Raw genomic sequence first — 19,935 nt, forward strand, 5'->3', positions numbered from 1 at the left:
CCCTGGGCTCTGGGCTCTGGAGCTGGGCAGCCTGTGTTTGAATCCTATCTGTCACTTAGAGACAATGGAATATAGACAAGCTACTTAACTAGGGATAATAGTAACTCTCTCGTAGGTTGCTGGGAAGATTACAGGACTTAATAAATGTAATGTGCCCATGGCAGTGCCTGTTGCAAAATAAGCTCCATGGTGGCAGATAGAACTGTTGACATCCACGCCCTGGCCATGGCCTCCTCATGGATGAACTGTACTTGCCTGCTCCTTTGACTTTGGGTTTGGCCATGTTACGAGCTTGGGCCAATGGAGTGGGAGGGAAGTTGCAGTGTGCCAGTTCTGAAGCCTAGGCCTTAAGAGCTCTTGCAAATGCCCACTTGCCCTCTTGACCTTCTGCCCTCTCCATAAGAAGTTTCCCGAGTAACTGCTGCCCCTTTGACTGAGTCCCAGAATGACCACATGCGGAGCAGAGCCACCTAGCCAAGCCCAGCATAAACCAAGCCAGGCTGATGATCCCTGCCTACTCAGATCTGTGAGAATAAATAACGACTGTTTTAAGTCTATGAGTTTGGGATGGTTTTTTCCTGGCATTTTTGAGGCAATAGATAACCTGCCTCAATATATGTAAGTGCTTGGCACTGTGCCTCTTATGACAGCTCTCTGCCTCAGGTAGCTGTGGTGTGCTCCGTTCTGCCTGTGGTAATTTGGGAGAAAGAAAATGGACCTCACGCATTTGTGGACTTGGGCAAGATGGTTGGCAGGCAGAACGTTCTAAGCGTGAGCTGCTTTGAGCTGCACATAATAAGGTACTACAAGTAAGAATGAGCTCAGGAGAGAACTGGCAGTGTACAAGCAGAATTTAGTTTCTCTTGCCAGGAGGTTCTCACATTAGGATTTGGCCTGGGGGCAAAGACAAATCCAGGGCACTGTCAGTGCAACGCAGCCTCACAGTAAATCAAAGAGGTTACTATAATGCCCTTTCCTGAAAAGAATAAAGGGATTAGAATATCCTAGGAGTCTCTGGATGGTGCAGTTAACGCACTCAGCTGCTAATGGAAAGAAAGACTGGTAATCTACTTTTGAACAATCAGCATTGAAAACCCTATAGAGCACAGCTGTACCCTGACACACACGGGGTTGCCATGAGTCAGTGTCAACGCCATGACGGCTGGTTTTAGAGTATCCTTTCAGCAGGACAACTGGATGCTTGGAGAACTTCAGGCATGGCAGGTTCCCAAGTGCCTGAGGTGTAGGTAAACCAATCCAAAAAACCAAACCCAGTGCCGTGGAGTTGATTCTGACTCACAGCGACCCTACAGGACAGAGCAGAACTGCCCCACAGAGTTTCCAAGGAGCACCTGGTAGATTCGAACTGCCGGCCCTTTGGTTAGCAGTCGTAGCACTTAACCACTACACCACCAGGGTTTCCAAAGACTGGTCTAGTGAAGCAGTGGGATGTGTAGGTAACGACTGTAAATAGAGGTATACCAGCGAAGGAGTTGCTGGTATGGCTTTTGGAGCACGTTTGAGAGCCGAAGAGGCCAGCCCGGGGCTAAAGGGGACCAAGACTGTTAGAAACATAAAGGACCCTGGTCTCCCAACTTCCTACCCAGCAGGATTTCCTGTGCCACTCCAGCTTTCCTTTTCAAATGGCATGTTAACCGCAGCTCTCCCAGCCTTGCTCCATCCCTGCAAGGTAGATGTGTGTATGTGTGATGGGGCAGATAACTTTGCTGTTTCTAAGTCTCTGAATTGAGAACAGCCCATCCAGAATAGATGACAACCACACAATCCTGGACTTTAAGCCTGAAATCTGATCGAATGAGACTTTGGGGTCCTGGGGGAGTACATTCTACACGTGGGAGGGGCATGAATAATTGCCTCTACAGTGCAGACTCTGGTCAATTGTGCTGTTGCTCAGGAATATTCACTTTCTCCCACTCATTTCCTCAGAAGGAGGATACTTCCCACGTCACTGATTAGAGTTTGACCATGTGACTTGCATGGGCCAATAGAAGGAGGCAAAAGTGATGCCAATCAGTTCTGAGCAGAGGCCTAAAGAGACCTCACCTGTTTCTGTTCTGCTTGACCTCTGTGGTTCAGCCATCACCGTAAGACAAATGACCCGGAAGACAATGAGACACACGGAGCAGAGCCCAAGCCACCCAGCCAACCCACTTAGATTAGCTGACCCCCAGCTGAGCTGCAGATGCAGGAATGCACCCGGCTGACCCAGCAGTCACCCAGCCGAGCCGGACCCAGATCAGCCAACCCTCAGTTGGCCCAGATTTGTAAACTAAATAAAACGTTTGCTGTTCCAAGGTGTTCAGGTCTATTGAATTTTGTTACGTGGCACCGATGGTGGCCACAGTTGAACGCCGTGATGGGCCTGTTAACACCTGGTTGGGAGATTCACTCACTTAGTCTCAGGCAGCACTAAGCCACTTTAGCCACCCCCCATCCCTCAAAAAAACAAACCAAAACATAGGGCAGGACTGCTTCAAAGGGCTTAACATACGGAGAAGCCCGAAGGTGCGAGTCCTAAAGGCAAGCTCTGAGACGGGGAGGAAGGGGCTAGTCAGGCACTCTTGGTTCCTCCTGGTGAGCAGAGGGGCCAGCACTGTGACTGTGGCTGTAATCTCTCCATCAGGAAGTGTGAGGCCAGGGAACAGATGGTTCCCCTGACATACACGAAAGACTCTAGGACGCCCTGCATAAAGGATACCTGCTCATCTTCATTTTTCCTGGGGGATTCCCATATCCATTTGACCACAATACCCCTCTTCAGCCCACTTGGTTGCATCCATGGAGTTAGTTTTGAGCCAAACACCTGACAAGCAAGGGTAAGGTCCCACGCAGCTTCAGCTTCCAGATTGCCCAACCTCTGTGCCAGGTTTTCCTCATGCAGAGGAGGGCGCTATGGGACCCAGCTTGGGAGTTCAGGAGCCCAGCATGCAGACCCCGCAGAAGGGGCCCAGTCCCACACCCTCCTCTCCCTATTCTCCTGTCCCAGTCCCAGAGACTGATCCCTGCCTACTCAGAGATCTGTGAGAACAAAAAGCGATTGTTTTAAGTGTGTGAGTTTGGGATGGTTTTTTGCTTTTCAGTGCAGATTTTTCAAAAGCAGATCACCAGGTCTTTCTTCCTAGGTGCCTCTGGGTGGAGTTGAACTGCCAACCTTTCCATTAGCAGCTGAGTGTGTTAACTGCACCATCCAGAGACTCCTAGGATATCCTAATCCTTTTATTCTTTTCAGAAAAGGGCATTACAGCCACATCCTTGATTTACCCTGAGGCTGTGTTCCACTGACATGGATTGGATCTCTGCCAATGGCTGCCTCAGGCTCACTAGACCCAGGGCCTTCCTGTCCATCTGCCAGGGCAGCACCTATGCTCAGAGCCCTTGCTCCTGGCTGCTCACCAAGGCCCCTTTGTCCCAAAATGACTGCTGCCCCACTGCGTACGCTGACCCCTCCCCTCCCACCTGCACCAGAAAGCAAACTTTGCTCTGCCTTAGGGGCCTTCTCTCCCCCAACCCCACCCTGACTCAAATGTGCTCCACCAGACTGCCCATCAAAGAGGGGGTTTGGACACGATGGCTTGGGCTGATACCTGGAGCTAGCAGGCCTGGTTCTCGGCAAACCAACTTAGATGCTGAGGCCAGCTCACTGGAACAACGGCCAATCTTCCCTGTAAAACCCTCCTCTGCCCCCAAAAACAACAAACAAACAGCCTTAGCATTGAACATTTCTTCCTGAAGGTGGGATAACCCATTTTGACACTGTTAAGAAAAAAAAAAAACAACCCAGTTTCCGTTCAAATGCACTTAATTTACTGCCCAGGTTCTCATTAACTACTGTCAAGGGAGAAGGAGACAGACAAATTATGAAAAATTACTTTTTTTAATGTACAAAAAGACTTATTTACAAATTGAGCATGTCATCTCAATTCATACCATGTAGAAAAAGCTAAAAATGTTTTTTGGAGATAAAATTTGGCTGGATGGTTCACCTACAGAATCCTCAGGAATCATGTCTTTTGTACAGAATATATACAGGTTGAGAATGGCTAGCAAAACTCTATGTCAGCAAGTAAATGACCACCACCGCAGAGCCCCAGGCCCTTTGAGAAGTCCAAGGGCTGGTTGTTCCGAGCTGGCCTTGTCTTTGGACCTTAACAGGGTTTGATGTTCTGGGATGCAGGGGGGCTAGTGAGAAGGTTTTGGCCCTGTCTAGGGAGTCCTTGGTTGAAGCCAGGGTCACAGTCAGGATCAAGCTCATCACGGTGCGGTTGGCTTGGCAAGGCTGCCAGAAATTCCACATGGAGAGGTTTGGGTGGCGTGGGGGGAGGTGTATGTGCATCTGACGGGGGATTCATCAATTCACCCCTTGAAGCCAAGTTCCAAATTCCATTTCCAGGTGGGACTTGGTCATACTGAATAGGAAAATTCGGTGATGGTTCCTTAGAGTCCCAAGAATTAACCCCAGTCACCCTCCCACTCCCACCACAAAACACCATGCATATCAACATTCTCAGCCAAAGGGACAGGGAGGAACAGAAGGCAGGGAGTCCATAAGATTCTGGGCACCGCACACTGGCTTGGTGCAGACTAATTAATGGGAGCCTGGGCAGAGGGGCTGTCATCCAGCCCTGGAGTTCTCCATGATCAAGTGGGCATATAGTGCATTGGAGAAAGAGAGGATTTGGTAAACATGCGACTTCCTCTTCCTGCTGGGCCCTTCTCCAGGCACCATTGGTGCGTCAGCTCACCTTGGTCCATCCCTGGCCCACAGGAGCTCCAGCGGCCCCGAGGTATTTAGAAATGAGCATTCTTTTCAGGAAGGGCTACATTCTACACGCACGAACACTGTAAACATGGGCTGGGGAAGCCAGGGATGCTTGTGGGCTTGCCCCAAGAGCATTACCAGTTTTTTCTTTGCTTTTTCTGGTGATACTTCTGATACGTAACTCAGTTGCATACACTTGGACAGTCTGTAGGTCCCAAACTCAGCTTTACGGGATCGAGATGCCAGCTCTACCAACCCTGGAATAAGGACGTGCTTCTGAGTCACTCAGGTAGAATCTGTTTTGTGGCAAGTGACATTAGAGGCCTCAAGAATTAAGCTTCATAGAAGAATTCTGGTTGGCCAGGAATTCCTTGTCCTTGCGAGTACTGGAATAAGAAGCTAATCTTCCCGCAACAAAATATCCTTTATGGCTTTCAGATTCAGACCCAATGTGGTTCGCCTTCCCTCTTTCCCTGCGTACTTGGAAAGCCCTTGGCCAATGTAATCCTTTATCAGCCAAACGGCAGAGGTGAAGGAGCCGGAACAGAGGATAAACGCCAAAGGCTGGAAAGCACTGTGTAAATGAGTTGTTCATTTCTACCTTCCTTTCTTATTGAGACTTTTCTCAGTGTTCTGAAAAGTAACCCAAAGAGACCAGAAGGTCTGCACATGAGACTTGCTTTAAAGCAGCTGTGGTCTGAGCCAGCCATCAGCAAAAACCCCTCGGACCTATTTAATACTTTTTTGGACAAACACAAAAGAGACAAAACCCCCCTGCTCTGGGAAGTGGTTCCTCCAGGTTCGCTGGGCACCGGGGCTGGGGCTTAGGTCATCATGTTCAGGAACTTGCTCTCTTCGGCCAAGCTGGTGAGCATGGAGCTCATGTCCCCGACGGCCATGTTGCTGATACCCGTGGGGATGGCGGGCAGGGTCAGGGAGTTCCGGGGGGTGGTGAGGCGGGAGGAGTTCTGGGAGAGGCTGTGGAGGAGGCTGGGACTCAGGGCGCCCGAGAGCAAGCTCGAATGATCTCCATCATCCATGATGGCGTCAAAATCAACCTGAGGGGCCTCCAGGAGCTGGGAGTCCACGGTGCTGGACACTTGATTGACCCCTGGCGAGGGCAATGGCTGAGGCTTCAGGCTGTCTGCACAAGCTTGGGTCTGCATGGCCTGGCAGTCCACGTGGCTCTCCATGCCTCCGTTCTGCTCGTACATGTGGATCTGGCCATAGTAGTAGAGCAGGCTGTGGTCCTGGGCCCCGCCTGTGTCCTGTGGGGGTGGCTGTGGGGGCAGAGGCACCATAGTTCCCATCATTCCCTTGGGCATGGCCTCTGTTGTCTCCTGGCTGGCCACGCCAGCAGTCATGGCATGGCCAGTGGCCCTGGCATAAGCCAGCTGCTGCCCAGCACGCACCCCACGGTGGCGGCTGGCAGGGCTGGGCTCAGGGGGTGGCCGGGGCTGCACTAGGCCAAAGCTTGATGCAGCCACATCCATCATGCCCTGCTGGGGCTCCATGAAGCCAGGCTGGTGAGAAGGCAGAAGGTTGGGGCCCTGGCGGTAGCCCTCCTGGCTCATGGGGGCTGCCAGGTGATGGCTCTGCTGTGAGTAGCTCTGGGATGGGAGAGGTGGGGGCACCATGGCCAAGGTGGAATTGGGGACCCCAAGTTCCCTGTGGCTGCTGCCTATCATGGTAGGGTCAGGAGCAACTTCCATGTGCTGAGGGAGCCCCAGGTGGCCTGGCTTGGCTGCCATGTTGCTGCAGGATGGGGAGAACTGGTTCAGGGCCCCGCCCATGGCGCTGGGGCCCAGCTGGGAGTGGGACTGGCTGTAGCTGGAGTGGGGGCTCGATGCCGTGTTCATGCTGGGACACTGGCCACCTGTGGCTGGCTGTCGAAGCTGCTGCATGTAGTTCGCCCTGGGCCCAGAATGGGGCTGCAGGTGTGGCTGTGTGCTGTCCAGGCCTCCTGGGCTAGTCTGCAGACCCTGCTGATTGAAGCCTGGGTACTGGCCAAGGGCCTGTTTCTGTGGCACCACCACCAAGTTGCCCTGTGAGAAGGGTGGAGGCTTCATTTGGTTGGCCAGGGCGTCCACCGTGCCCGAGCTCACCTCGTTCCATTGCACAGGCATGTTGCTTTTGTTTAGGCTCGCAGGTGCCCCATAACCCAGTTGGCAGCCTCCCAGCACCGGGGCGGAGGGGCCCACGTTGGAGTCTGCTGCCACCATCCTATGCTGGCTGTGTAACCCAGGGCTGGGCAGCTTGAGGTTCGCGGAAAAACCCGTGCTCTCGGCAGGATAGGCTTCTGGGCCATTCTCCTCCTGGGCGCCGCTGGCACGAGACTTAAGATACTGAACCACATCGTCAGGCAGCACGAGGTCATCCTCGGGTCCTGCGCCGTCCGCCTCTGCCGCCAGGGCCTCCATCACCACGTTCTCGCTGATGCTGGGCGGGCGTGGCGAGTAGGCGCCGCGACCCACCAGGTAGGACTGCAGGCCGAAGGCGCGGCGCTCGGGCGGCAGCGCGGCCGGGCTCACGTTGCTGGTGCTGTGGAAGCGCTGCACCCGCGGGAGCGCTGCGGGATCGGACCGCCGCACCGGGTCGCTCGCCCGCCGCGCGCCGTGGCCCGGCACGTCGTGGGCGAAGGCGGGCGCCGGCCCGGGGTAGCTGGGGACGGGGCCATCGCTGCCGCGCCGGGGGCCCAGAGCGCGCGGGCAGGACGGCAGCAGCATGGGCTCGGGCGCGTCGAGCAGCGCCAGCCGGGTCCGCAGGCTCATGCGTTCTAGGCAGGGCAGGGGCGTGGGCGGGGGCCCGCCGGTGGCTGCCGCGTACTTGGCCCGCAAGCTGTACTGCTGCGCTGGGGTGAGGTACAGTGGCCCCGAGCCGCCACCACTGCACTGGCTGGTCTCGCTGGAGCGCCGCGATGCGTCCGTGGAGATGGGATCGTAGGAGTCAGCTGAGCTGGCGTTGTGGATGCGGCCGGGGCCCAGCGGCGAGGCCTCGCTGGAGCGGCGGCTGGAGAAGTAGGGGGAGATGCCGGAGGAGCGGCGGCTCACGGTGTAGGCTGAACTGACTGTGCTGGTAGAGCTGTCGCGGCGCTCCTGCAGCTGGCTCAGCATGGTCACCTCACTCCCGGGCAGCTCGGACAGCTGCGGGTTGGGCAGCAGCCCTGCCGGCCCGCCACTGCTGAAGCTTTCCAGGATGGCACCTGCCAGGAAGGAGAGAGGTTAGCTCTGGGAGATGAGCCCAGGAGGGCCTGGCACAGACCCTGTACCTCACCATCTCTGGACAGGTGTTGCCAGTTGGGCTACCTGGGAGGATGCCCCGGGGCCCCACACCTGTGCCAGGGAGCAAGGACAGCAGGGCTGGGGAGAAGAGAACTGTGATGCTGGCCCCAGGATGGCCTTGGCTGGTCTCATAGGGAGCCTCGGAGCTCAAATGGCTCTTGTGTGCTGTGCAGAGTTGGGCTGAGATGGCTGGGCCATCATATTCCGCCCCCCCCCCCCCCAGTCCTGGGATGTGCAGTACCCTAGGAAGGAGCACGACCTAGGGTGGGCAGCTGTCTGCAACCAAGGTAGCCCCTGTAGGGCCTGAGAGTTGAAGGCCATCTGCCAGCAGTCTGCCCAAGACTGAGCAACAAATCCTTCCTTCAAGGGGTGTCTGGATGGTGCATCACAGCGTCCCCCACAATGTGCTGTTGGTCCCTGTAGGGCAGATGAGGGGCTGGGTGCTCTGCTGTGCATGCTGCCCAGCACACTGCCTGGTACAGAGTCAGCACTCAGGACATGGTCGCTGAAGACACCTTCCATTTCAAAGCCTGGCCCACACCTTGCCAGGCTGAGCACAATGGTGTCTCCTCCGTGAAGTCCTCCCTGCTCTTCCCCAGCTCTCTCTTCCTCTGAATGTCCTAGCCTTAGCTCTGTCTTCGGAGCTTCCTGATCTGTTGCACAGTCAAGTGTGTATCTGACGGCACGGCCTCCATGACTGCTATTATATTGCTTTCCTTCCTGTGGCCTTCGCCACGGAGCCCCACAGCAGGGGCCTAATAAATGACTGAGAGACTAGACGAGGAAAAGGATGACGTGAGCAGGTCTGCCCGCTTAGGGGTCACGGGAATACAGCATGGCTTAGCGGAAAGAGCACGATTGATTTGGGAGAGTCACTTTTATAACTCTGAGCCTCAGCTTCCTCATCTGTAAAATGGGGCTGGTAAGATCTTTCCTATTGCAAGCACCCAGTGAAGCTGCACACGGCACCTGGGAGGTCTGTACCTACTTAGTGCTGCCCCCTGCTCTGCCCCGCGCCACCCTCGGCCCACTTACCACTGCCCCCTGCTCTGCCCCGCGCCACCCTCGGCCCACTTACCACTGCCCCCTGCTCTGCCCCGCGCCACCCTCGGCCCACTTACCACTGCCCGGGAGGGGAGGCAGCTTGGCGGTCCGGGTGTGTGCAGCTGGCCCGACCCATGAGCAGGAATCCTGGAGCGACTTTAGCTTCTCCTTCTTGAGCTGCATGGTGGTCATGTGTTTGCGCAGCTGCAGGCCACCAGCTGAGGGGGCAGCCAGTGCTGAGGCGTTGGCCCCCAGGGGCATGTCGTCTAGTGCTGTCAGGTCTCCCAGGCTCCCAGGCCCTGTCCCTGGCATCTCCATGCCACTGTCATTGTTGGGGGCATTGCCCAGGGGCGAGAGCTCACTGCTGCAGGACGACTGAGCCCTGGGGCTGGACTGACACAACTGTGGAGGCACAGCAAGAAGGCGCAGAATCAGAGGCATGAGGACCCACCTGCTTATCCTGCACCCAAGCCGCACACTGGCACACCCACCGAAGGAATGAAAGCTTTGCTTTCAAAGGGGCTTTCAAAACACCACTTGTTTTTTTTTGCATGAGATAGTCAAGTCACTTCACCTCTCTGAACCTGCACTGCCCCTGCTACAGGGATCATGATGGGTGGAAAGCACCCAGCATACAGAAGGCACAAATACCGCTAGCTCCACAACTCCATCTGTGCACCTACGCTCTCCCAGCCCATGTCTGGGCTAGAGCTCAGCCTGCTGAACTTAAATGTTTGGACACATTGAGTCCGTGAGCCCTGGAGGCTGCACAGCCTGATAAAGTTGGCATGAAAGAAAACATGCAAGCATTCCCAACAACGGCCATGTGCCGCACAGTGAAGCAAGGGCCACGGTAAGCCTGCTGGATGGTGCCTTCTGCTGGGCGGGGTGATCACGACAGGCCAACAGCAGGTTGTCGGGAAGGGAGAGGATGCTCAGGAAGGGCTGAAGTGCTGCATGCAGCTGCTGCCCAAATGGCCACCCTGAACGGCATGTCAGCTGAGCTCCTGGCTGGTTTCTGTTGGGCTGACAGACATGGAAGGGGGCAGGTGGAATGGGCAGAGGACTCACCGCATGCCTATGCAGTGTGGGATCTGGGATCTGGCAGCCCAAGTGAGGCTCACCTCAGATGTAGCAGCTCTGGGCTCATTCCCAGGTGGAATGCCCCCTGATTCTATGCCTTTCCTACGGAAGCTGCAATGCTCCTACTACCCTGGACACCAGTCCACACTCCTTCCTTTGGCACCCAAGACCCTCTGTAGGTCGGCCCATCCCATCTCTGCAGCCTGAGCTAACAACAACGCCAGTCCTCTGTCCTCTGCACCAGCCAGCTGCACCCCTGCTGGGACCTACTCCCAGGGTCCCACCTGAGTGCCCTCCCATTGGCCTGTCCAAACCCACCTTCCTGGGTCCATGCCTGGTGGAGACCGGGATTGGAGTCAGCACAGGTAAGAAGACTCCCAAATGGAGTGAGTGAATCTGGGGGCCTGGATGACAGGACGATCTCTGCCCCCACCACCCCCCAACTCACGCCGCAGTCCCCCCACCCCCTACCCACACGGCTCTCCGCTCACCTCAGTACTGTCTATCCTTAGGGGAGGTGGAGTTGGGAAAAAGGTGGAGACAAAGAACAGGTGGTTAGAACAAGAGGAGCACAGCCTGGAGGGGCCCAAGGCAGAGAGAGGACAGAGGGGAGGGAGTGAGCAGGGGGTGCTGGCTGGAGAGGCCGACACATGGGAGCAGCCCCGCCCCTGCGCAGGTGGACTCCGTGGGAGCGGGCATGTGGCTCCCATCTTTCACAGCCCTGCCAGCAGGGGTCCAGCTAGAGGTGGAACAGGACCTGGGACAGGCAGGTTCTGTGTGAGGCCAAGGTGGTGAAGGGAGGAGGCCAGGTTGGAGAGGGGAAGGTCACCACACGCCCTTAGATTGGGGACCCTGGGGCAGAGCGCCTAGTTGTAGTAGGGACCACAGGCTCTGAGCAGGGTGATGGAAGATGGGGAAAGGCTGCATGGCCTGGGGCTGTGGCTACCGGCTCTGCTTACCACGGAGCTCTCGGTCTTGATGGCTTTGACGTACAGGCTGTCCTCCACGGCCTGGCTGGTGCTGGCGGCCTCGGCATTCTCCTCAGGGCCCCGGCCACCTGGCTTGGCGCTGGCCTCGTTGTCCCCATTCTCCTTGAGCGGTGGGGCGCGGAGGTGCACATCGTTGCGCTGCTTCTTGGTGACGTGAGCGTCTGGGCCGTGCACTGTTTTCACGTGCTTCCGGAGTGAGCTGGGGTCGGTGTATCTCTTGGTGCAGCCTGGGATCTTGCAGATGTAGGGTTTCTGGAAAGAGACACCAGGCCTGTTAAGGACGGGGGATAATGATGGGCTCTTCAGGTCCTCCTGAAGCCACCCGTTGCTTCGCAGACCCCGGCCGGCAGGGGCTCTGCTGTATTGCAGCCAGCGCCCTCTGGATGGAGCTGCTGCAGCCCCAGGCCGCAGGCGCCTGGCCCCGCCTCGTCTGCCACCTTTTCCTGCACAGAAGTGCATGGTTAATGCAGCCCCTGCCACAGGCTGCCACCGCAGGGGAGGGATCACGATGCTGCCTCCCCTGCAAAAGGCGCACTGGAGTTTTTCATAGGAGATCGCACTCCCGTTCGCCTCCTGTTGCTGTCGAGTCGGTTCCTACTCACAGCGACCCTAGCGGACAGAGTAGAACTGCCCCAGAGGGTTTCTAAGGAGCGGCTGGTAGATTCAAGCTGCTGACCTTTGGGTTAGCAGCCGAACTCTTAACCACTGCGCCACCAGGGCTCCCAATTTCTCTGAGGAGCAAAGAGAGGCTCGGAGAGGCAAGCAAACTTGTTCAAAGTCACCCAGTAACGGGATGAAAACCCAGGTTGTCTGAGCCTGAGCCCCGGGCTCATAGACACATACATCCACATACATCCACACACACACCGCACACACACTTAAATCACACACAGTTACACATACACGCTTACATGCATACACACACACTTACACACCACACCTCTCCAAGGCTGGCTCTTATCAGTAAAGACTCCGAGGAGTTCAAGTGTCTTTAGGAATTCTTTACACTTCTTAGAAGTACTGGAGCAAAGTCCTTTTCTAAGCTTCCAGAAACATTCTTTCCTGAGTCCACCTGAGCGACAGAAATTGAGTGATTGGGCAGAACTCGGAGGTGGATGCTGCAGACACCACTGGCTCCTGCCCGACTGGCCTTCCTAGGCTCTCTCCACCTGCCAGGGGCTCTAGCTAGCTGGGTGACACTGGCTGGGGGCTGACGCCACCGCAGACCCAGTCAGTACCAGCAGCCGGAGCAGAGCACTGCTAGCTGCAGAGAGCTCTGGGGAGGGGCTCAGATTCCTGCTGTGACCCCAGCCCGAAGTGATGCAGCTGTCCCTAATCTAACCCCCTGTTTGCTGTGGAAGCGATGACTTTCAATCATGGTGGCTCAGGGATATGAATCCGTGTCTCAGGATGTTTTCACAACTGCAGATGAACCAGCATTCCTGGGTTCCAAACCCACAGCCCAGCCTGCAAACTGTGTGGTGCTGGGCACAGTAATTTCATCCCACTAGCTGCTGTGAGAACCAGAGAAGTAGACCCCTCTCGAGTGGCATGGTGGAGCTCAGGAGACCAAACAAGATACCCAGCCACGACGTCAGCTTATGTGGACAGCACGCTGGCCTTGGAGGAGGGTGCTACCATGTTTATTACAGATGAGAAAACCAAGGGACAGGGAGGGTGAGTGTGTGAGGGGTGCAGGCCGTCTGGTCAGTTCTCCCTCTCAGAGAAGAGGTGGCGGCCCAGAGAGGGCGACTGGTGGCCCGCAGCCTCCCAGCTGGATGGTGGCTTACAGGATCCCCCCCCCGCCCCGCCCCAGGTCTCTGTCCAAGGCCCTGCAGCAGGTCAGTGTGGGGGGAGGGCACTCGGGCCATCGACTGGCTTACAGATGTCCAGAAGCCCCTGAGGGATGTGTTCACAAGTGTGGTACCTCATTGGAGTGGGTGCGGTTCTGGTGCTTGGCGCGGTCGGAGGCATTGGAGAAGGCCTTGTTACAGGCCTCGTGCTCGCACACGTAGGGCTTCTCCCCGGTGTGGGACCGCAGGTGCGTCTTCAGGTTCTCCAGGCGAGAGTAGGCCTTGGAGCAGCCCTCGAACTGCAATGAGGCAGGGCTGGGTGAGTAAGGCCTCGATCCAACCCCAGGAGCCCGACCCCAGGGCTGGCCCGCACCCTCCCGCCTCTCTGCCTGAGCACCTCCAGAGTGCATTTGAACACCACCATTTACTTCTCCTTCTGATTATAAGATGACATATGGTCACTCTAGGACAAACAGGAAAATGAAAACCACTGGCCAACATCCAGGTCAATCTCATTCTGGTTCTTGTAGAATTCATCCTCACGTACTTAATACAAGATTGTGAGAACCTTCCCCCATCATTAAACCTTCTTTATAAACATGGCTGTTAACTGCTACCCAACGTCACTCCCTAGATTTGAACTTTTCTGTGCCTCTAAATGTGCTGAGCCAAGTGTCCATCAACAGAAGAATGGATAAACAAAATGAGATATATACGTACGCTGGGAACGTTATTTGGCCATAAAGAAAAATGAAGTCCTGATGCTACAACACGAAGAACCTTGGAAACATTATGCTGAGTGACATAAGTCAGTCCCCAAAGCTACAGATTACATGATTCGATTTATATGAAATGTCCAGAATACGCCAATTCAAAGGCAGAAAAAAGATTAGGGGTTGCCAGGGGCTGGGAGGGAGGGAGCTGAGGAGGGACTCCTAACAGGCATAGGGTTTCTTTTAGGATGATGAATATGTCCTGGAATTAGTGGTGATGGTTGTAGAACTTTGTGAAGATACTAAAACCCACTGAATTATACGTTTTAAAAGGGTAAATTTTTATGGTATGTGAATTCTATCTCAATTAAAAAAAAACTTGTCAACAAAGGTGTCATATTTCATTGAATCCTGGACACCAGTGATTTTAAGACACAGCCTGATTTTAGGGATATTAGCTTGAGAACAAGATGGTCATCTCAGAAATAATGAAGTACAGGAGTTCACAAAGAGGATGTCCCAAATGCTTCAGTCACAGCCACATCACTGCGTGCCTGGACCACCTCCCTTTGAAGGGGAATGGTTTCTGTGTTAAAAATAGGAAGCCTCACCTGTATGGTCACAAATGCTATTGACTCCATAAGGGGTATGAAAGGTCTTATCTTTAAAATCTTTTTTTTAAAAAACTCAACCGAAGTGGTTTTTAGCTCATCGCTGCTCAAGCTGGGAATCACCGATGAAGTTTGCTCTGTGCAGCGACAGACTGCGGGTCACCTCGGAGCCAGCCCCTCCACCGAGGCCTTGCCCCACCACGCCAATGGTGGGGTGCAGCTGGGTCTTGGGGCTCACAGTGATGCAGACACTAGTGCACCCACCCTGACGACCAGGTGCCCACACCCAGAGAAACCACAGGTCTGGGACAGCAGCTAGGTGAGAAGCTTCTGGACTCAGAGGAGCAGAGACCCAGGAGCGAGAACTGATGGGGGTAGGAACAGACAGACAATTCGCCGGGCAGACCTGCCCAAGCAAGGAGCCCACTTTACCCCCAGTTTGCCTTTGGTCAGACACGTTCAACCAAGAGCCACCTCGCCTGGCCAACGTCTTGAGCTCAGTGCTGCAGGAAGGGACGGGGCCAGGACTGCACTCACCGTGCACTTGTGCGGCTTCTCACCAGTGTGCCGCCGCATGTGCACCACCAGCATGTATTGTGCCTTGAAGGGCTTCTGCTCCCGCGTGCAGGCCTGCCAGCGGCACACAAACTCCTTCTTCTCCCCGTGGATGTGGTCGTTGTTGATGTGCTGTGGGCAGCAAGTCATGGAGGGGTGAGCCCAACCACCTACCCCTGCTGTCAGCTGACCACCTACCCCCAGGCCCCACTACTGAGCTGACCATCCACCCCCAGGCCCCACCTACTGAGCTGACCACCCCCCCCGGGCCCCACCTACTGTCGGCTGACCACGTAACCCCAGGCCCCACCTACTGAGCTGACCACGCACCCCCGGGCCCCACCTACTGAGCTGACCACGCACCTCTGGGCCCCACCTACTGAGCTGACCATGCACCCCTGGGCCCCGCCTACTGTGAGCTGACCACCCACCCCTACTACTGTGAGCTGATCAACCACCTCTGGGCCCCACCTACTATGTGCAGACCACCTACCTCACTGACACCCCTATGTGCAGACCACTCACCCACCGGACCACAGCCTACTATGAGCCCTCCCCCTCTGTGTACAGACTTCCTGCCCCACTTGCCCCCCAATATTATTTGGGACCACTCACCTCACTGCTCACTCTACCTACTATGTAAAGTCACTCATCCAACAAGATTAAAAAAAAAAACCTACCAAATGCCAGGCCATATGCATGTTTTCCAAACAAAGGACTCCTCACAAATTATTGTCAGCTGTCATTACATGCTAACCTACTGTGTGCCACTTGTCTAGCCTGCATTTTCCCATGAGTCATCAAAGTGACCATCTAAGACCAAAGGTGCCCGCCCACTCTAGGGGAGACGGAGATCAGGATGGTGCCCTGGCTGCAGACTGTGGGGCGCTCATTAATGCAGCGGGGCACGTGAGCCCATGCCAGGTACACAGGAATCCTCTCCTACTGTTTCAGAAATTTCAAATCAAATTTTTCATTATACTGGAAACAAACGCATGCTGGCCTCTTTTTGGCAGTGAGCCCATGAAATGATGGCTTTGTCTCCTTGGCAGAGGCCCAGGAGGCTAAATGCCTGGCCTAGGGCCACTGGCAGGAAGTGTGGATGGAGCCCATTCCGGCCCTCGTGGTGAGAGCTGGGCACTGTGGAGGCCACCCTGGGACAAAGTGGCCCAGGAGAGCAAGGGGGGCAGCCAAGGGCGGTGAACTGACCTTCCAGCAACCCTACCACATGGCCCTGCAGGGATGTACTTCTCAGGGGCTAACAGAGCCATCAGGCCACACTGGGAAGCCTTCCCTGAAGGCCTGGTTCCCTGGCCCACACCACCTAACACACTGCTCCGGGCCAGGAACACAGGGCTAACTTTTCTTTTTCCTGTCCCTGTGCCCACCCCTTAGGGTCTTTTCCCTGGGCTCATCAAAGTCATGCTACCTGTGTGCTTTTGTGCAAGTGGCTTCTCCTGTAACAGGGTGAACGTGCTACCACAGCTTTCTGTTACACGCAGAGAGCGGACTGCACTGGGTGGACCCTTCAGTAATTAGTCACTTGCTTTGATTATTTAACCAAAGGCTGCAGTCCTCACTGGAGCAGGGGGAATTGTACCTCTGAGCTTGGCTTGGAATCCCAGAATGATGCAAACCGTTAATGTGTTTGGCTGCTGACTGAAAGGTTGGAGGCTCAGTCCACCTAGAGGTGCCTCGAAAGAAAAGCTTGGCAATCTACTTCCCAAAAATCAGCCATTGAAAACCCTATGGAGCACAGTTCTACTCTGACACACATGGAGCTGCCCTGAGTTGGAGCAGATGCAATGACAACTGGTTCAACTGGAGCTTGGTGTATGTTGACATACGTGGAGGCCCTTTATGCCTTTAATCCTTTGGTTTGCTTATTTCACTGAGGAGCAGGGAGTAGCTGATATTAGTCATTGCTATGGACTGAACTGTGTTCCCCCAAAATGTGTGTTAATTTGGCTAGGCCATGATTCCCAGTATTGTGTGGTTGTCCACCATTTTGTGATCTGATATAATTCAATGTGTTGTAATCCTAACCTCTATGATGTTAACGAGGCAGGATTAGAGGCAGTTATATTAATGAGGCAGGACACAATCTACAGGATTAGGTTGTACTTTGAGTCAACCTCTTTTGAGATATAAAAGACAGAAGTGAGCAGAGAGGAGAGGGACCTCCAACTACCAAGAAGGAAGAATCAGGAGTGGAGTGCATCCTTTGGACATGGGGTCCCTGTGCTAAGAAGCTCCTAGACTAAGGGAAGATTGATGAAAAGGACCTTCCCCCAGAGCCAACAGAGAGAGAAAGCTTTCCCCTGGAGCTAGCGTCCTGAATTTGGACTTTCAGCTTCCTACACTGTAAGAAAAAAAAAAACTTGTTTGTTAAAGCCATCCACTTGTGGTATTTCTGTTATAGCAGCACTAAATAACTAAGACAGTCATTTACACAGTAGAGTGAAAAAGAAGATGGTCCTCCTGCTTCCTTTCCCACTGAGGTGTCTCTCTAAAGGCCACCAGGGAGCCTCTTTGGGCCCCAACAAGGCCCAGCTCTTCCTCTTCTATCTCCCTCTTAGTTTGAAGGTCATGTCCCGCCTGTATCATGGGTCAGGCTGGGCGTGCTTCCCCACAGGGAACAGCAGGAACATTGAGGTCTTGGTGGTCTCCCCTTCCCTTCCCCTGTTCCCATGCCCTTTCTTCTCTCTGTTCACAACTCCTTCTCCCAGATCTACTTCCCCCTACCCACTCACTACCCTGCAAACTCCAGACCCCACTGTTGGTACAGAAGCTGCTGGCCACATGAGGCTGCTGAGCATTTGAATGTGGCTATTCTAGGCTGAGACGGGCTGCAAGTGTCAAAGATGGAGAATGAAAAACAGTATGTAAAATAGTTCAAAAGTTTTTTTTATATTGATTACACGCTGAAATAGGAATAGCTTGGATATATTCGGTTAAATAAAATACTAAAATTAACTTGACTTATTTCTTTTTACTTCTATTTAATGTGCTCCTAAACACCAAACCAAACCCAATGCCGTCGAGTTGATTCTGACTATGGCGACCCGTTGTGTCACAGAGTGGAACTGCTCCATAGGGTTTTCTGGGCTGTAATCTTTACAGAAACAGATCGCTAGGCCCTTCTTCTGTGGTGCCACTGGGTGGGTTCGAACTGTCAACCTTCCCATTAGTAACCAGGAGCAAACTGCTTGCCCACTCGGAGACCTAACATGCTCATAAAAACCCCCAGAAAACCCAGTGCCGTCGAGTCGATTCCGAGTCATATAGGATACATAAAATCACATACACGGCTGGCATTTGAGGCTTGTATTAGCTTGCCAGTGGATTACACTGCTGGAGACCTCTGCAACCCACAAGGCTGCCCAAGCGCTGGGCACCCAGCCACTGGCAGCACCTCACTCGGAAGATAGAAATCTGCTGGCCCTCACACTCGGCACAACTGACCCAAATGTGTGCCCGAAAATGCCAGCACCAGAGCAAGTGAAATCTACTGCATGCTTTCACCTTCCAGGGAGACAGTATCGCATTAGTCTCACTTTCCATTTCTAAGGCCTTTCAAATGGTAAAAATGCTTCCTGATAACGCCTTCCATTTTGTTCTTATTGGTTTACTTCGCAGCGAATTGTTAACACTCAGCCAGGTGCTCCACTCCCTGTGTGCCCGCTGCCATCCATTTTTCCCAGGGAGCAGAGAAAAGGGGCTGACTCCTCTGGTGCAAAGGAGTCTGCTCTTCCTGAGGCCAGGTAGGAGGCCACCACACTGCGTACAGACACGGACACGGCTGGGCACAGGCGGAAGTCTGCAGTGAAGCCCCCGCCCCAGCTCTGAGCCCACCTGCCTGTGTCTGGGGGTTCCTTCCGGACACACGTTTTGTGTTCTCACCTCTGCGCCTTTACTTCGGCCTCTCTAGGCCTGGGATGCTGCCAGTCTCCTCCGTTAATCTAAGTTTCGTTTCTCCTACAATTGGTGCTAACACGCCCCCTTCTCCATCTAGGACTTGTTGACTCCAAAGAGGGGGCACATAATGAAAACATGTTTCAGAAGGGAGTAGATAAAACCCTGGTTCCTAGGCTCCATGGCAGCTCCAATGTGTTTGCTGGGAAAATCTGGTCTCCCGGGATGGTGCGGTGGGGGCGGCGGGGGTTGGGGAGAAATGTCTAAACGCAAGAGAAACCCATAGTATTGGAGAGCAGAATTGCATGAATACAGGAAGCAGAGCTGGGGAAAAATACGGCCCTCTGAGGTGGTTTCATAATGAGAACAACAGCGTGTGCACGTGTGTGTTAGTGTGTGTATGAGAGTGAGTGTATGAAAGTGTGTGTATGTGGGTATGAGACAGTGTATGTGTGTGAGTGTGTCAGTGTGTGTGAGAATGTGTGTGTAAATATGTGTGCGTAAATGTGTGTGTGTGTGTCTCTAGTCTACCTGGCATCGAAGGTACTAACTTAGTGTGGGCTTCATCTTTACTGACACTCATTTACCAAGAAGTGGAGAGCAGACTTGTCCCTGAAAGTAAGTTCTTTTCCGGACAGAGCAGAGAAATGCTCAGGGCTGAAGAGGGGAAGAGGGGAGGAGGAGGGAGCCACCATGCAGGGAGCACCAGCGAGTAAGCTGTGGCATCATATTCAGTCCTCACCCCCTCACAGAAGAAAGAACGGAGGCTGGGAGGTTACACCCGGCACCTCACTCACCAAGCCCCTGCTCCACCTACCACACACATAATCTCCTGACAGCCAATATTTTGGATGCTCCTGTAGAAAAGTTTTGAGTGGGGACCAAGAAGCACACCCTGAAGGGTCCACCCAGCACCCATGGCTGACCTGTCAGTACCCAGGGGCATTTTAAGTAGCCCCCTCCCCGATCTGTGTGTAGACACTCACCTGCACCCAACATACACTAGGTACCTGTGGCTGGTCTCCGAGAAGAAATTACCAACTCCTTCCTCCATGGGAGAAAACCTTCAGGCCCCAGATCCAGATTTGTTAATATCTTGTGATATTGGCTGGTTTAACTAATCTTATCTCCCTCTCTTTGCACTGGCTGCTAGGAAGCTCCATTTTTAATA

General features: G+C 54.3%; 1 protein-coding gene across 5 annotated transcripts in view; it reads right to left on the minus strand.

Annotated features, from left to right (window-relative positions):
• Positions 1–3,942: 3,942 nt before the first annotated feature.
• GLI2 (GLI family zinc finger 2) overlaps positions 3,943–19,935 on the minus strand; it is a 352,993-nt gene continuing 337,000 nt past the window's right edge. For all 5 annotated transcript variants that reach the window (XM_049889132.1, XM_049889129.1, XM_049889133.1 and 2 more), the window contains exons 10-14: positions 14,832–14,981; positions 13,105–13,269; positions 11,148–11,429; positions 9,183–9,507; positions 3,943–7,982 (exon numbers count right to left, since the gene is read on the minus strand). In XM_049889132.1, the coding sequence (XP_049745089.1) occupies positions 5,605–7,982; positions 9,183–9,507; positions 11,148–11,429; positions 13,105–13,269; positions 14,832–14,981 (3,300 nt within the window). In that variant the 3' untranslated portion in view covers positions 3,943–5,604. The remainder of the gene's footprint in view (positions 7,983–9,182; positions 9,508–11,147; positions 11,430–13,104; positions 13,270–14,831; positions 14,982–19,935) is intronic.

Source organism: Elephas maximus, chromosome 6, assembly GCF_024166365.1.
Source record: "Elephas maximus indicus isolate mEleMax1 chromosome 6, mEleMax1 primary haplotype, whole genome shotgun sequence".
NCBI lineage: Eukaryota > Metazoa > Chordata > Mammalia > Proboscidea > Elephantidae > Elephas > Elephas maximus.